The following is a 17,373-nucleotide window of genomic DNA, read 5'->3' on the forward strand; positions in this document are numbered from 1 at the left end:
ATTGTGCCATGCCAGTTTCAACTGCCAATTTGCACTTCATACTTTTCCTTTGCTCTGCAAATTCTAATTTCTTAACACTGCAAAACACTGTAAATTCCCATGTGGTCTAGTGGTGAGGTATTGTAGTTTATTCACTGTTTATTCACAAAAATGAGAACGAGCGGCATCCGTTGCGATGAGCATCTACTCACGATGCTAGTTAGGCGGTAACTGGGGAGGGAGGAAGGGGAGAAGGGCCCGTACATAAACACAGCTGTTCGGCACCGCACTCCAATTTCAAATTACGGGTGGGAAAAAAATTCGTATTTTTTATATATTTTTTGTTTTTTGGTCATTTTTCGGTTCCGAAGGCCCAGGCTCAAAATGTCCGGGAATTGGGGAACCGGATATTACAGAGTTTACTGTACATATATATACTGTATGTGTGTGTGTATATATATATATATATATATATATATATAAGTAGAACTTCTTTAGTCCGGACCCCTTTAATCCGGACTTCTGTTAATCCGGACAAAATTTAAAAATAATAAGCTCCAAAAATATGTTGTAAGTACTTCTAAAGGCATTTTCAGTATCGGCGCGGAAAGCGATCGTCATTTGTTTAGTCTCGGATCACGCTAGATCGCTACATGGGCGCCTGTTTAAACACACGCTAGCATTCGTTCCATCAACTGGTTCACCAACCATTTATATTTTTACGCTGTATTTCAAAAGTTAATCCTCCTTACTATGCCCCTTAATGCAAGTGTAGCTTCTGTAATGAATAAAGGTGTTAAAGGAGGAGTTTGCTTACACATAAATGGGTCAGAATATTCTGCAGTGTTTAGTGATTACTGCAGGTTATTTTTTGTACTTAAATGTGCTTTACTTGTACATCAAACATTAGCTTCTTGCCCATATGGGCGTTATCAATATGCCAAAGATGACAATGTATTTTTTGCCTACATAGGTTTTATTTTTATTCCAAATATTAGTTAATTAATTAATTTATTTTTTTGCCTACACGGGTCTTAGTCACTTACTACAATTTAAAATGTAGGCTAGTTTCTTGTCATGGCCTTACCTGTAAATTATGCAATACAAAACTATCTTACATGATTAGTTTTGTTATTTTAGTACCGGTATCCTTTCATCTTTTGCAGTTACGTAGGGTTGACATATGCCACATATGTTAATAATTAACAAACATACCATATGTAGATAGAGTTTGTATGAACTGAAGATTACCCTGATGGTCCGGACAATCTGCTAATTCGGACAACCCTTCCCCCCATATAGTCCGGATGAGAGAGGTTCTACTGTATACACACACACACACACACACATATACATTGAAAGTCCTCTCATTTGGCATCTTCAGGACCAAGCAGGTGCCAAAAGAGCAGAAACTGCCGGATGACTGGGAAAACGCGCCAAAAAAGCTTTTAGCAATCATGGTTGGTCACCCCAATGCAATCACAGTGTCTAGCAAGTATTATTAGTCAACCCTAAGCACTAAATTGGCTTTCTGTTTCTTAATGTTGTATATAGTGGAAGAGCTCACACCAAAATCTTCCTTTATCTTCTTCCTATGAATGCCCCGCCTCCAATTTTTTTAGTAATTCGGTCTCCTTGGTAATAGTCGCACCTTATGGGTTCGTTTTTTTGCAACACCAGTAGGCTTTTCACTAGTAGAAGCCATAGCACAACATGAGAACGAGAGGATGACCATAAAATGGCATGACAAAGTTTCTAAACGATCGTAAGGTCTCGCTCACATAGCCAGACACTTACAAGTCATGATGGCTGACGACGCATGCAGGGTTGGCAAGCAGAAATCTTCAAAAGCGCTAAGCTCAACTTTAAAATACGCTACGCTATAAGCTAACTATTCAAACTTTCATGCTAAATTGAACTTCAAAATGCACTAAATATAGAAGAAAATCTTATATTTATTGGTGCAAAATTATTATGAAAAGTGCTAGATCTAGCGCCAACAGCACCAAATTGGCCTATTGGCCCAGCATATGTGCCGGAGGAGCAGAGAAGTTTCGTAAGGGGACTACAGTATTTATGAAAACTGCCAAAAGACCGGATATACCGTAAGACCAGATGCCAAATGAGAGGACTTTTACTATATATACAGTACCCTCGCGTCCAACACGCGTTTGTCCAGCACGATTCGCTTCCAGCACGGAGAGCAAAAAATTAGTACGATTTAATACAATTTAATTACTGTAACATGGGTGCATTAGCATAACACGCACGGAGCTCCGAGAAGTGAGCGAAATCTGCAGAGTTCGCCTCTAGCACGATCACCCCCGGTCCAACACAGTCATACTGGACGTTCCTGTGATGCTGACAGCCAATCAAAACTTCTGATCAAGTTGCCTCCCCCACCCGCTATCGTAACGTGATCGTAATGTCACCCAATCAAAAATGCTTCTGCTCTCACGTGATGCTTTGTTTAAATTTCTCCCGCCACACTGCCACTCAGTCGCATAATTCGCATTGGAAGTTGCTTTTTTCTCGCCGCATTTTCTGCCCTTGCTACTGCATTTTATCCTGCTCACGATGCCTAGGAAGCCTTCTGAGAACCCCAAGAAGCGGCAGCACCTCCCTCAGGCCACCAAGCTAGAAATCATCGAGAGGAAGAAGAAAAGGGAGAGGAAAGTGGACATCGCCAAGGCCTACGAAGTGAATGAAGCCAGCGTGAGGACCATAATAAAAAACCAAGACAAGATCCTGGCAGCAGTGAAGGCTTACGGAATGCTAGGACAGGCAGAAGCAGGACTTTTCATGGATGTGGATGAGGATAGTGTTTCTGAGTGTGATTTCACAGGATTTATGAGGGAGGTTGAGGAGGAGCACAGCCATTACCCGCTAGTGACACCAGCAGCCATCCTCCGGGGACCCAGTAGGACTACCTACAGCCTTGGATACCACCTTCCATTCCCAGCAAGCCCACCAACACTATCCTAAAAGGTTAGTTATCATTCATAGTACAGCACCGTTTATTATAATTACAGTAGTACCAATATATGTAAAGGTATATGGTAGGTATTTAGGGTGAATTTTCCTAGGGTTGCTGACAGAATTCATTTTTCCCCATAAGCTCTGTTGTTTGTCCAACACGTTTCTGGTCCAACACGGGACCTGAGCATGACAATATTACCGTGTTGGACGCGAGGGTACTGTATATGTATATATATACAGGTATATATATATATATATACAGTAATCCCTCCAATATCCGATGTAATAGAGCCATAGGCAGGTCCGGATATTGGGCCCCAGCTTATGGACTTGTACTTATGGACCCTAACTCAGAGAAACACCTATACAACTCCCTTTGGACATGCATAGCACCTATTTAAGACCCAAATCACACCAATAAGGCACATAAATGACTGAAATAAATGCAAAAGAAGCATAAAATGAGAGTTTAGAATAGGTTCATACAATATTAAACATTCTGGTGACTGGCTCCTGGACTGGTACTTATGGACCCTAACCTAGCCTGACTCAGAAAAACACCTTCCTACTGCACATGCATAGCTCCTAACACCCTATTCACACCAATAAAGGACATTAAAGAGTGAATTGAGGTAAGTATAGTATGGAAAAAAGTACAGTATGAAACATTCTGCCTACTTACAGCAAGTCCATGGCCACCTCGATGAATAACTGCCTCCTCTCGGACTCTGACAGTAAGAAGGAGATCCTGAAGCACTTCCAGTCATGAAGTCTTGCACTGAACTTAGTCAGTTGCACTCAGAAGTCCGTTCTCTTCACAGTGCGCACTCACTCTTGTCTAACTAATGCTTCATTGTAACTTACTAAGTGTTGCACTCTGCACTTTTCCCATTCTTCTAATAATTTTCTAAAGCAAAAACAAACAAGTCTATTTACGTTAAATTTTGTTCCAAATTAGTCTTTTCTCTCACAACTGTAAATCCTTAACACAACACTGCACAACACTGTAAATTCCCGTGTGGTCTAGTGGAGAAGTTCTTGCTGTTTATTCACTGGCAGGTGACCTAGGGGTGCGTCGCTGGGTCGTGGTGATGGCGTACCCACTGCAGACGACTCTGAAGACAGCCGCAAACTCACGTCGAGCGGTGACTCCACCGTGGCCGATGTGTTGGGCTGTGGCTCGGAGCGTGAGGCCCTGTCTTGGGGAGGCAACGGAGTGGAGCCAGGGCTGGGCACAGCGGGGGTCATGGGCCTGAAAAAACTGTCAATGGTTGATTGATGCAATGACCGACGATTCTGACGATTGATGATGCGCTGCCTGAAAGCACGCACTTCCTCCACGAGTCCCAAGGGCCCCATCTCCCTGTCGCAGTCCGGGTGTTCCAGGTAGTCTAGGACGAACTCTAGATGTTCCCGGAGTGCGCTCAGCTTGGGGATGGCTGAAGTAGTGTCCCGCTGAGAGGAGTCTGCATCATCGTCGCCTTCCTCGTCGGAATCTTCAAGCTCGGTACTGACACCTGCAACTGAAGACGCGATCTCGATATCAGACAATGTCTGATACCCAGGATCGCCCTCGTCGTCATCCAACCACTCACGAACATCGTCCGCATGAACATCGTCGCCGTGCGTACGTAGCCGTGCATGGAAGTCATCCACATCAAACCCTAGAAAATCGTACTCCACATCTGTTCCGAGAAGCAGACGAGACCAACCATTTCCCAGAGTCTTCACAGGGACTTCCTTCCATGCACTAGCCCAGTTGTACAGTGCAGACTTGATGTTGTAGCAGCGAAGGTTTTCCAAAGTCTGCTGGCCTCGTGTCTCCCGTCCCTCCCTGCGCTCATCCTCGAGAACAACCATTACCTCGTCCAGGAACTTCCTTCGGCATAGGCGCTTTGTTGCCACGATCACTCCTTGGTCTATTGGTTGGATGAGAGCAGTCATATTAGGTGGCATAAACATGCACCTAATCCGGCCATTCTCAGCCACCAAGTCCTTGTCGCACGGGTGGGCAGGTGCATTGTCGAGGAGAAGGAGGTTCTTTACCTGGTTGCGCGGGATTCCCAGTGTCTTCGTCTGGTAATTGATGACCTCCTTGACGAATTGGCGGTGGAACCAGTCTTTGAAGATCACGGCTGTAAACCATGCCTTCAAAGAATGGTACCAGATGACAGGAAGGACATCCATCACCCCACGAAGACACCGAGGCTGCTTTGCACGGCCAACAACAACGGGCTTAAGCCGGTGCATGCCGTTAGCATTGGCACAACACAAAGCAGGTATCCGTTCCTTGGAGAGCTTGCGGCCAGGTACACGCTTCTCCGTCTCCTCGGCTAGAGTGTTCGTTGGCAGCGAGCGATAGAATAGACCAGTTTCGTCTGCGTTGTAGACTTGACCGAGAGTGAGGCCCTCCCTGTCGATCAAGCCCTTCACCTTGTGCCGAAACTCGTCAACTCCATCCTCGTTAGCGTCCAAAGCTTTGCCATGAGCTTTACGGTTGGTAAGGCCATGCCGTAACTTGAACGCAAAGAGCCAATCCTCGGATGCCTTGAAGTCTAGGGCATCGTGAAGCCTGGCGAACTTCTCAGCAGCAGCCTTCAGCTCCGTTCCACGTACCATCACGCCAGCAGCACGTTGCTGTTGATACCAAATCAATGTGGAGCGGTCGATTTCAGCAAACTTGGGAGTAAACATCACCTTTCTCTCCACGTTGCGTTTGCTTCTCGACGAGAAGTCAGCCGTGTACTGCATGAGTTTGTCTCGGGATCTCTTAATATCGAACAAAGTAGATCGGGCCAGGTTGAACTCGCGGAGGATGCGGGAAGAAGACCGTCCCGCATCTACTTTCTCCAATATCTCCCGTTTCTTCTCCAGAGTCAACACCACTCTCTTCCTTTTCTCAGGTGGTGGGGCCATCATCACACACACTAAGAGGAGGCCCAAGAGCAGCAGGTAAGGCACCACCACAAAAGCGATCACGTGGGCAGCCATAACGACGAGTGTGCACTCGCAGCGAGAGACAGGCGTAAAGTGGGGAGGATGCAGCGTCGCTCTATCGGACATCGGAGGAATGATGCGCCACAACAATGCTCTCCCGAGCCGCATGCGGCAAGTTCAAATTAAGGGCGGAAAAATTCTTTATTTTTTTTATTTTTTGCGGTTTTCGGACCATTTTGGGAATATTAGATCCCGGGATGATTATGTCCGGTTAGTGGGGATGTTCGGATATTGGGCTTCCGGATATTAGAGTGATTACTGTATATATATATATATTATATATATATATATATAATATATATATATGTATTTATATATATATATATATATATAGCAATCATTTCCTGTAGCACCCTCGGGGATGCATAGGGCCTCGATGAACTCACACCACCACATCCTATCTTGTGCTAACTCCTCAAGATCTCCCCAACACTCATCTCCAGCTTCCCGTCTCATTGTCCTCACCCACGTCTCTTTTGGCCTTCCTCTACCTCTCCTACCAAGTGCCACCCACCCTGGTGTACCTCGTACTATTCCCTGTCTCCTATACACATGTCCTAGCCACTTCCATCGTGAGAACCTAACATATTCATCGACCGGCTGCACTCCTGTTATTTCTCTAATTCTACTATTTGGTATCCTTTCCCACCACTTAACTCCTAATATTCTTCTAAGTGCTTTGTTTTCAAACACCAAGAATTTATTTTCCATAGTCACCGTGCTGTACCAAGACTCGTGTCCATAAATTAAGATACTCCTAACCATTACCTTATAAAGTTTGATTTTTTGTATGCAAAGAAAAATTGTTATTATTCCAAATATTTTTAAGCATTCCCATTGCCTGATTAGCCTTCTTTAACCTTTCCTCGAATTCAAAGTTAAAAGAACCATCCTTGGCTAAATAAGTACCTAAATATTTAAACCTATGAACTTGCTTTACAACCATACCTCCAATTACACATTCCTGCGCATTTTCCATATTCATATTGATTATTTCAGTTTTTCCACAATTAATAACCAAACCCACCTTGCGACCTTCACTCACCAAACAGTCCAACACTCTCTGCATCTCTTCTGGCCCATCACAAATCAAAACTATATCATCTGCATAATCTAAATCCAAAAGTTTCCTGTTCTCTCCCCAAAGTATACCTGCACCGGTTTCTGTTCCAACGCATTTCATAATGTAATCAATGACCAATATAAATAGTAAAGGCGATAGAACACCACCTTGAATTACTCTGGACTTGACTTCAAACGAATCACTCAGACAACCATCAACCATCACTTTACAAAATGTGTCCTCATGCATGTTCATAATGACCCTCACAAACTCCTCTGGTATTCCATAATGTCTCATGATCGTCCCCATAGTCTCTCTCGAAACACTATCAAAAGCCTTTTCAAAATCAACAAAACAAAGACTTAACGGTACTCTCATTTCATTAACTTGCTGCATCAAATGCCTAACTATAAAGATCTGATCATTGCAACCACGCCCCTTTCTAAAACCAGCCTGTTCATCCCTCAGAATACCCTCAACCACCGGCTCCAACCTATTTAACAACACTCTACTGAAAACTTTCAAAGCTATCAGTGACAAAGAGATTCCCCTCCAATTACCACATTCACTCAGGTCTCCCTTCTTCGGAACTTTAACAATTACACCATTCTTCCAAACTGATGGTAGTAACCCTGTCACCCATATCTTATTGAATAGCTTGGTCAAGATCATTATTAATCTATCCCCCTCCACTTTAAACATTTCCGGAAATAAACCATCCTCCCCTGGTGCCTTATTATTCTTTAACTGTTTTACTGCTTTCTCCACTTCTGCAAGCCTCAACTCTCCTGTTTCTATATTTAAATCTTCCTGAGCAGACGGTATATCCTCTTCTGGTGGTATTGGTCTATTAAGAACTGTCTCAAAATGCTCTTTCCATCTATTTTTAATATCTCCATCTTTGGTCAATAAATTTCCTTCCCTGTCTCTAACTGGTATTTCCTTGCGTTTACCTGCATTACCACTCAGTTCTCTAATCGATTCATATGCTATTCTTTGACCCTGTCCATCATTTTTGTTTATTAAGATTTCAGTCTCTGCAACCTTTTCATCCACACATCTTCTTTTATCTCTCCTAGCTAACCTTCTTACTTCTGAATTCAAACTCCAGTACGCAGCTCTTACTAATTCAATCTCTCGTTCATCAACGCATTGCATCTCACTCCTCAATTTAGCCTCACCTCTCTTTTTTATCATATCCCACGTTTCCTCTGATATCCATTTCTTTCTCCTGAATCTATGTCTCCTTCCAATCGTACATTCAGCAGTCTCATGCAAAACTTTGTTCACATCCTCCCACATCTCATCTACACTTCTCTCCCCCTCTTCCAACGTTTCCAACACCAAAAACCTATTTCTGCATTCTAATCTGAATTCCTCCTTTTCTTCTCCTTCCCTTCTAAGCTTAACAATATCGTATCTACCAACACCAGATTTTTCTTTCTTCTGATTTTTAAGTTTAAACCTTATTTTTGCAATGCTGAGTTGATGGTCACTACCAATATCCACTCCCCGTTTAACATGAACATCTAGCAGAGAACTTCTATGCCTCCTACTGATAGCGATGTGATCAATCTGATTTTTATATTTTCCACACGGCGACACCCAAGTTGTCTTGTGTATATTGCAATGCTGAAAGAGTGTGCCCCCGATGACTAAGTCATTTGCTAGACAGAAGCTTCCAAACCTCACTCCGTTTTCACTCATCCTACTACCAACTCCCATCTTACCCATACATGCCTCAAATCCCTCATTTGAACAGCCCATTACTGCATTAAAGTCTCCAACGCAGATCAAAACATCATGTCTAGGTACTCTTCCTACTCCTACTTGCAACTTTTCATAAAATGTGTCTTTCCTTTCATCGAGTGCATCATTAGTAGGTGCATAACACACAAACAGACTGATGTTGCCATGATTTGATTTAAACCGTGCGTATAACAATCGCTCATCTATAGGATCCCACTCACATAAAGCCTTATTTGCCTTACAACCCAGCAACAATCCTACTCCCTGATAATGCATTCCATCCTGTCGGCCAGATATCAATAAACGTATACCATTCTCCAAATCCAACTTATCGACTCCAGTTAATCTAGTTTCTGTCAGAGCACAAATATCAAGTCCGTAATTATGAAAAACCTTCACTAACTCATCGATTTTACCGTCATGATTTAGCGTTCTCACATTCCAGTTACCAATTTTAATTGTATTTTTTGCATTAACAAAGAAATTAGATTGTAATTGAGGCAACCGTGAGATTCCTAGCACCCACTGCCCACTTAAGGGCTGCACGGGACTGGGGGCCATTATTGTTCTTTCAGAGTCCATCAAGGTTTCTTTGGCTAACTTCCTGAACACCTCGCCATTGTGTTGCAGTCGCAGTAGGCAGCTAACTTGCCTGATTTCCCACACTCGAAAGACCCAGCTATGCTGTAGCCAGTCACGTGCTGGCATGCTTCCCAGCCATTTCACTCTCAAGGAGTTCCTCTGCCTGAGAAAGCAACCACCCCCCTGCTCCTGAGGGCTTTTGATCAGTGTAGGTAGAGGGCGATCACTCCCTCACTAGCCATATACAGTGTATATACAGTGTTTAGGCTACACTCACCTGATATATATATATATATATATATATATATATATAATTATATATATATATATATATATATATATATATATATATATATATATATATATATATATATATATATATATATATATATATATATATATATATATATATATATATATATATATATATACTGTATATATATATATATATATATATATATATATATATATATATATATAGGCGGCCCTCCATATTCATGGGGGTTAGGGGACACAGACCCTCGCGAATGTGGATTTTCTGCGAATGTTTGGTGTACCCTCCCTCCACAGCTGCAATTCAACCCCTGTGAGCAAGTGTGCATATACTGTACCTAATAAACCATATCTGGGACCTGAAAGGAGCATAAAATATCACAAATAGCTGATGACTTGGCAGGCAATCGGCTACATATGAATTTACCCCAATCTCTTACAACCATACCCATTAAACTCAGTCTTGGCTCCACAGAGGGGCAATCCACAAATCTGTGAGACCCGTGAAAGTTGATTCCCCAAGTGTGGAGGGCCGCCTGTATATATATATCTATCTATCTATCTATAGCCCGACGCCCTAATCCCGCAAAGGGTGGCCGCAGACAAAACGCCTCCAAGTCGCTCTGTCACCCACCATTTGACTACCCTCCCCCCAACTCACCCCCCTCTCCCTCATATACCTCTCAACTCCATCCCTCCACCTCATCCTCGGTCTACCTCTCCCCCTTCCTCCCTCCACCTCACCTACATACACCCTCTTAGTCAGTCTTTCATTCTCCATACAGTATATATATACTGTATATATATATATATATATACACTTAACATGCTTTTCTTTTGCATATGGTTTTTGTTATGAAGCTCTTCATCAGCATAATTTTTACTTTTAAACACATCATTGTTAATTATTAAGCCTTCGGGATGTGCAGGGTCATGATTGATACAAGTTACATAATTACTTATCCCAATATCACTCATTCTTTTTTCATGCTTGATACATAAAAAACACCAGTTACATCAGATACATTGTTATACCTTGCTGTGGGTATGATTATTGAATATTTGAGAAGGTAATCTGTCTTATTAGAATATAAAACTCACCTAAAACAGTTTTCATTTAACCTGGTAGATTTAGGAACACATTTCTAGTTTTGGAGGAGGAATTACTGTGCAGATTTCCATCTTATAACTCTGTGTCATTTCAGTAGTTTAGCAGTTTATACTGTAATAAGTAATGTTTCCATACATGAAGTTTTCTGTTTATTTTGCAAAATAATAAATATAATGTACACTGTAACAGCATAAGTACTGGTATGCTAACGACAGCCCTTTAATTGCTGAACGTGGTGTAAAACTGCACAAGGAATAGATTATGAGTAAAAATGAGACTATGTACTGCAGTACAATACAGTACAGTGTATGCAAGAGGTAGATCTGTTTCCCATATTGAATAGATGAATACATTATAGAATTGTTATGGTCTTGTTAGTGAAACTCCTAAATTATAGTTGTTTCATTCTGTAGGTGGAGTATGCAATGGAAGCAGTGAAGCAGGGATCAGCCACAGTGGGTGTAAAGAGCTCTTCTCATGCAGTGCTAGTAGCCCTCAAGCGTGCTTCATCGGAACTTGCAGCACATCAAAAGAAGATCATGCCTCTTGACAAGCACATTGCTGTCTCTATTTCAGGTAACATTCTTTCTGGCTTTGTAAATCTGGTACAGGAGAGGGATGCTTTCAGTGCTGTCATGTGGTGGCACTGATATGACTGGGCAGTTCTGCTGTAGAAAAGGTCCCTTAGCTCCCTGTCTGTCCTCTGAAAGGGAGATGGTGGACTGTAGGAAAAGGAACTTTTCAGCCTGAAGTTCACCGGGTTCATATTCAGATAAGCTTTGGTTCACAGCAGCAACAACATACTCTCTATACAGTATTTGTTAATAAATGTTGATGCTGCCATGTGCTGTCCGTAGAACAACCCCATAGTTGGTGGGAGTGATAAAAGAGGCTCCAGGCTGCTGTGTTCTTACATGTCTCATTTGCTCCCATCCTCTCATCCATTGCCAGCTTTCTCCAATAAATAGTTTCAGAGGTTCCCCCCCCCTTTCTTTTTCCCCCCCCCTCAAAGACTGTACTGCCTATTGTGTATGTACTACTACATTCTGTTTACAAATGTTTATACCACCTTATTGTGTTTCATTTCATCCACTTAACGTATTCCTTACCATCTGCTTTCTCCCTTGAGTCTTGCATTATATTGTACAGCACAGGTACACAATCTTTTAATCGACAAGCTTGAGACCTGAGGGTTTCCAGTTTCTGGGACTTTTCAGTTTTTGGAATGGGCCTAAACTCCAATATGGCATCCCCAAATGTTCAGTATAGGCAACTCATAATTCAGCATTCTCATTGATAGAGCTTCACTCACTTTTACAGTTACATAACTAATGTACAGTATTACTGTAACTATGCATTATATCTCCCTAAATCTTCAGTCTGTTACACTTACGTAAGTGGTGCAGTCATCTTGCATCGTATTATCTTCCACAGTAACATCGTTTTCCATTACAGTGCAGTATTATTATTACCACACATAATTGAGGCCATTAGAAGGAAAACCAGGTAAGCGCCAAAATCAGACGCTGATAATTAGTGGTATTTTAAATGAAAAAATTCAATAACATCTTCTTTCTCCTCTTGTTAGACAACAATCGATGACAAAGTAGCAGTACTTTTACCCATAATATGTGTTATTGTAGGTCAGCTATAAGATATTGAGACTGAAAATATGTCAGTAGGTAAGTAAGGACATGTGCCTTTATGGTGGTGTCATAAAAAAAAGCTTGGTGGTATGCGTTGAGCCACGCGATTGGCGCGTCTTGCAGCCACCTCCTGCTGTGTGGCGCTCGCCTGGTTTTCCCTCTCACTCTTAGCCACACATACATGCGGCTTACAATAAGTGGGTGTTTTGACATGAATACTATGGTAAAATCGCCTTAACTGAAGTAGGATAACTGGACATGATGTTGGTTTCCAAGGATGCAGTACTTGAGAGAAGAAAATACTAAGCCAAAATGGACCTAATGGTAATGTCATGGAGTGGTTGGCTATCAATAGCAGTACGGTCGTTCACAGCCCTTTAAAAATCGTAATTTTCAACCATCTTAGGGACATTTTTTTCACTTAAACCCTTGTTGTAGTGGTAGAAGAGGATTTGGGGAATAAAATGGTATATGTAACTCCATTTCTGGCCAGGGTGGCACTTACCTGGTTTTCCCTCCAAGCACCTCAGTTACAACAAAGGTAGCAAAAACAGTATAAAAAGTTTGGAATACTATATATTTTATTGATTGAATTCCTGTGGAAATGAGTCTGGTAAGTCACAATGTACAGTCAGGTCCCACTGTTCGCTGGGTAACGTACCAGAAAACCCTGCGGATGTTGAATTCCGCAAATAACCCACACCTACTAGAGAAGCCACTGATTTCAGTGTTTTATCTACTCCTATTATCTACAAACCCATGACATTGCCTGTAAATGCATTTTGTGGCACACCAATACTTCCTACAAAGACAGCACAGAATGATACACAAGCCCTTCTGGTTACAGTGTATGGTACTCCCCATGTGTTGATGATTAGAGTGTGCTGAACGGCACATACCCATACAGGGTAACTGCACACTTTAACTGTATAAGACTGTATTTCTCACAGAAAATATGCCAAAAAATCACTTATGAACCTCTAGGAACAGCCGATACTGTGAGAAAGCTGGAAATGCTGTATCTTGAAATAATTTCCCAGAAAAATTTGCGAATAGGTGAACCCGGAAATAGCAGGGTTTGACTAGTAATCCCTCTGTTATCTGGACATCCACTACCTGGACAATCTAGTGCCTGGATGCTGTGATCTGGGTGTTCAAAGCCATTATTCGTACATTTTTTTCCATTTTCTCTGGACGTAAAGCATGCATCTGGGCAGAAATTATGGCTGTGCATTTTCACCTGGCCGAGCAGAAATACTGTTACCTGGTGGCGCCGCCCTGTCTGGCTGAGTTGTTCACCCAGCGTCCGCTAGAGACTCCCTCTGCTCTCAGTTCCCGTGCGGAGACAGTGTATTGAACAGCTCCTCTTGGACAGTTGTTATGACAGCTTTTGTGGTTGTTCCCTACCTGCTTTAAGCCTTGTTATTCCTTGCATTCCTCTTCCTAGGGTGTGTGATGATGACTTCTCCACCAGGATAAAGGAAGAGGGTAGTACTGACTCTGGAGAAGCAGGAGATCCAGAGTAAGATTGATGCGGGATGGTTGAATCATAAGTGTTGATGTTGATTTTTTTTCTAGTGTAGTGTACTGTACCATGATTTTATTCCATTTTACCATTATGTTTTGCGTGCCCACTGCATTTTTTTTTTTTGTGTGTGTGTAGCTGTTTTTTTTTCATGTCACTGCAGGGTATGGCCCTGCTGTGGTGATTAACAGTCTGTGGTTGATTGGTCTGCTTAACCATGGTAATTGCTTGGCTGTGGTTTGTAGGTCTGCTTGACCAGATAAGGCAGTGTTAAAGAACAGGAGCAAATGTTGCATGATGTACTGTAGTGGCCATTTACACTGGCTTTCAAAGTTAGGTTATGTATGAAGGGGGAGCAGGAGAGAGGTCCATTATCCAGACGGAGCCATTACTCAGAAATGTCTTTGGTTCTATTACAATGGATAATTGAGGGTGCATGATGTACTGTAGTGGCCATTTACACTGGCTTTCAAAGTTAGGTTATGTATGAAAGTGAGCCAGGGAAGAAGTCCATTATCCGGATGGAGCCATTACCCGGACATGCCTTTGGTTCTGTTACATCGGATAATCGAGGGATTACTGTATAACTAATGGGTGCGGCACACACCACTCGTCTCACCATCCCCTGCCTGGCTAGTGTGGCGAATTACTGAATCGGTGGTCATTTACCAGATCAGCACTTTTACTTGGAAAATTTTAAAAATTTTATTACCAAGTTCATACACACCTCATTCTGTATTTTTTCACTCAGTGCTTTCCTCGCCCTTCTGCTTATGGGTGACTTTACACTCCCTCTTTTGTCTTTCTGTCCTTCATTCTTCCCTGTTCCTTCTGCCTATGGGTGACTCTACACTTAGTGACAAGCTGAATGGTTTCCTGTACACCGGGAAACCATTTACAGTACTATCCTGGGTGGTAACCATGTAGCCAAATTATGGGACCTGGTGGTTTAGTGGGTAATTGCGGCGCTCCAATCGGATTGAGCTGGTGAGGGTTTATATCCAAGGGATGGTTGGGGTTATTGCTCACGTAATGCCACTCAGGGATGAGTGAGGCTGGTCGCTCCCATCTTAGATGTCAGGACCAACTTGCCTAGCCCCGGGCTCCTACGCTTCTCATTGGGCAAGGTAGGATTGGATGATGGATGGATGCATAAAATTTTTATCACCATATAAGTTCATACACACCTCATTATTTGAAATTGTCAAAAAATTGTGTTTGATTTAACTTAATAAAAATTCAGGATTCAGGATTCATAATGAAAACTTGCAAAGGTTAGTGGAAGTGTTTTGCCTTTAGTTCGCAACTCGCCTTGACAGATTCCTGTTTTGCATAAATATTGATTTAAAATGCAGATACATTTATTTAAACTTCAAATCAATATTTATGCAAAATAGAAATCATTTAAGGCATGTTGGTGACCTAAGAGGGAAACACTTGCTAACTTTAGCATGTTTTCACTCTAAATCCTGATGTTTTTATCAATAGTTAACCCGCCGCGTCCCGTTGACGTACAGTATATATACGTCCACACGTTTTGTCACTGTCAGTCCCGTTGACATATATAAATACCCATCAATTGCACAGTTTTCAATTTTCGTGAATGATTTTTGGTATGTATACACAGGACATCTTTCTCTATAAGATGCCAGGCAGGGACAATGCCTTACCCTGCATGACCCCCCCCCCCCATGCCATTGTCTCGGCAATTCACCTGTTACCAGTGACCTGGCCAGTAAAGACATGTCGTTCCACAGTACGAAATTCAGGGCCAGAATGATTCCCCAATCAGTGACAGTGTGGAGGACAACGTTTATGTAGCATTAGAGGAAGAAATGATGATCAGGTAATGTCGCCAAAAAAGGTCAGGTATGTTGATGTGTTTGGTTAGTGAAACAATGCTTATTTTGCCCATATTACTGTGTGAAAGCCAATATACTCTCGTACTACATATAAATTCGTACCAAATAAATAAATAAATACCGTTTATGAGTGGTGTGGAATAGTTACCTTCCCATAGAACTCATTTTCTTTGGAGCCAGTCTGATAGGAAACCCTGTAAGGGTTACTGCTACGTCTGTCGAGTATTTTAAACCTCAGGTGAGCGATTTCTCTATGAATTTTCGATGTCTCTCACCAAAAGCGGAAGTTTGAGCCAAAAAAAAATTTTCCCAAAATTGGTCGGGATTGGGGGGAGTCAGTGGTGGAAAATCGGTCAGGACAGGGCGGGTTAAATTAAGCAAAATTTTTTGACCTGATTTCAGATAACTAGGTGCGCATGAATCTATATGGTGATAATAATTATAAAGTAAAAGTACCAGTGTGGTAAATGACTACAGATTTAGTTATTAGTTACACCACTTCCTGGCCACCAACGTGGCCAAGTTGTGCTTCCTCCATCGTCAAGCATCCACGTCACCCATCCCCACCACAATTCCAGCCTAGTAAGTAACAGGCACAACACTGTACTAGGTGATATTTTTTCTTCATTTAAACAGAAAAGGAAAGGGAGATTGAGAAATGAAAATGACTGGGAGAATAGGAACATGTGATAATGTTTGGGTGTTTCCATACCAAAGAAAAGTAGCCAAGGAAAAATGCAACCAGTGGTTTGTAAATCACTAAAACAGCTGATAGTAAATATTCAGAGTTAGCAGTTTTATATATTTAAAAAAAAAAAAAAAAAAAAAAAAAGCTATATTAATTTCTTAGTGCTTTCATGGAGGCACCTGTCAGATTTCCTTAATACCTCCACCTTTCTCATTGTGGAGTGATGTGTGCTTTCTCTCCACATTACCAGGGCCCTCACTCTTTTCACCAAGTCTTTTAGACATGGTGAGCCGATGAATATTGACAAGATGTGCAGTGCTGCAGGTGGGTAAACAAGCAGCACCATGACTCAAGACATGACTGAGGGAGCAGGAGGGAATGACTGAGGGGTGGCTGAATGGCAGGGAAAAGAGAAGTCACCCAGTTACAGTGTGAATTGGGTAGGAAATACCACAGTGCCATCAAAACAAAGTGGCAAATATACAATCTATCCATCTGTCTGTGGCCCAATGTCCTAATCCCACAAAGGGTGGCTGCAGACAAAACTCCTCCAAGTTGCTCTGTCACCCACCATTTGACTACCCTCCCCCAAACTCACTTCCCCCCCCCCCATATACAAATTATGAAAATCACGGAATCTTCAGTTTTTCCTTCAAATTTGTATTTTCTTTGTTTGCTTGAGAAAATGGATGGTTCAGAGAGATCTTCTTTTTGGCTGACCAGTTAAAAGATTGTGTACCTGTACTTGTTTATGCCATCAGTGCAGTTTTTATACTTTTAGTGCTGTACTTGAGAAAACTGTTTCAGCTGCTGGGATGATTAAGTACATCTCCTTTCTCAGTGTACATGTTGCACACACCAAGATATACAGTACTACTTGGGAAAAGAACTCTGGACTAAAGTAGCATCTTATGTCCCT

The 17,373-nt window shown here is 42.0% G+C and overlaps 1 protein-coding gene across 3 annotated transcripts in view; it reads left to right on the top strand.

Annotated features, from left to right (window-relative positions):
- Positions 1–17,373, top strand: part of LOC145413600 (proteasome subunit alpha type-1-like) — a 111,404-nt gene that overhangs the window by 37,306 nt on the left and 56,725 nt on the right. For all 3 annotated transcript variants that reach the window (XM_080283253.1, XM_080283251.1, XM_080283252.1), the window contains exon 3: positions 11,147–11,309. In XM_080283253.1, coding sequence (XP_080139379.1) covers positions 11,147–11,309 — 163 coding nt within the window. The remainder of the gene's footprint in view (positions 1–11,146; positions 11,310–17,373) is intronic.

The sequence above is a fragment of the Coenobita brevimanus genome, chromosome 97, assembly GCF_032717465.1.
Source record: "Coenobita brevimanus isolate Jiangsu-jjx chromosome 97, ASM3271746v2, whole genome shotgun sequence".
Taxonomy (NCBI): Eukaryota; Metazoa; Arthropoda; class Malacostraca; order Decapoda; family Coenobitidae; genus Coenobita; species Coenobita brevimanus.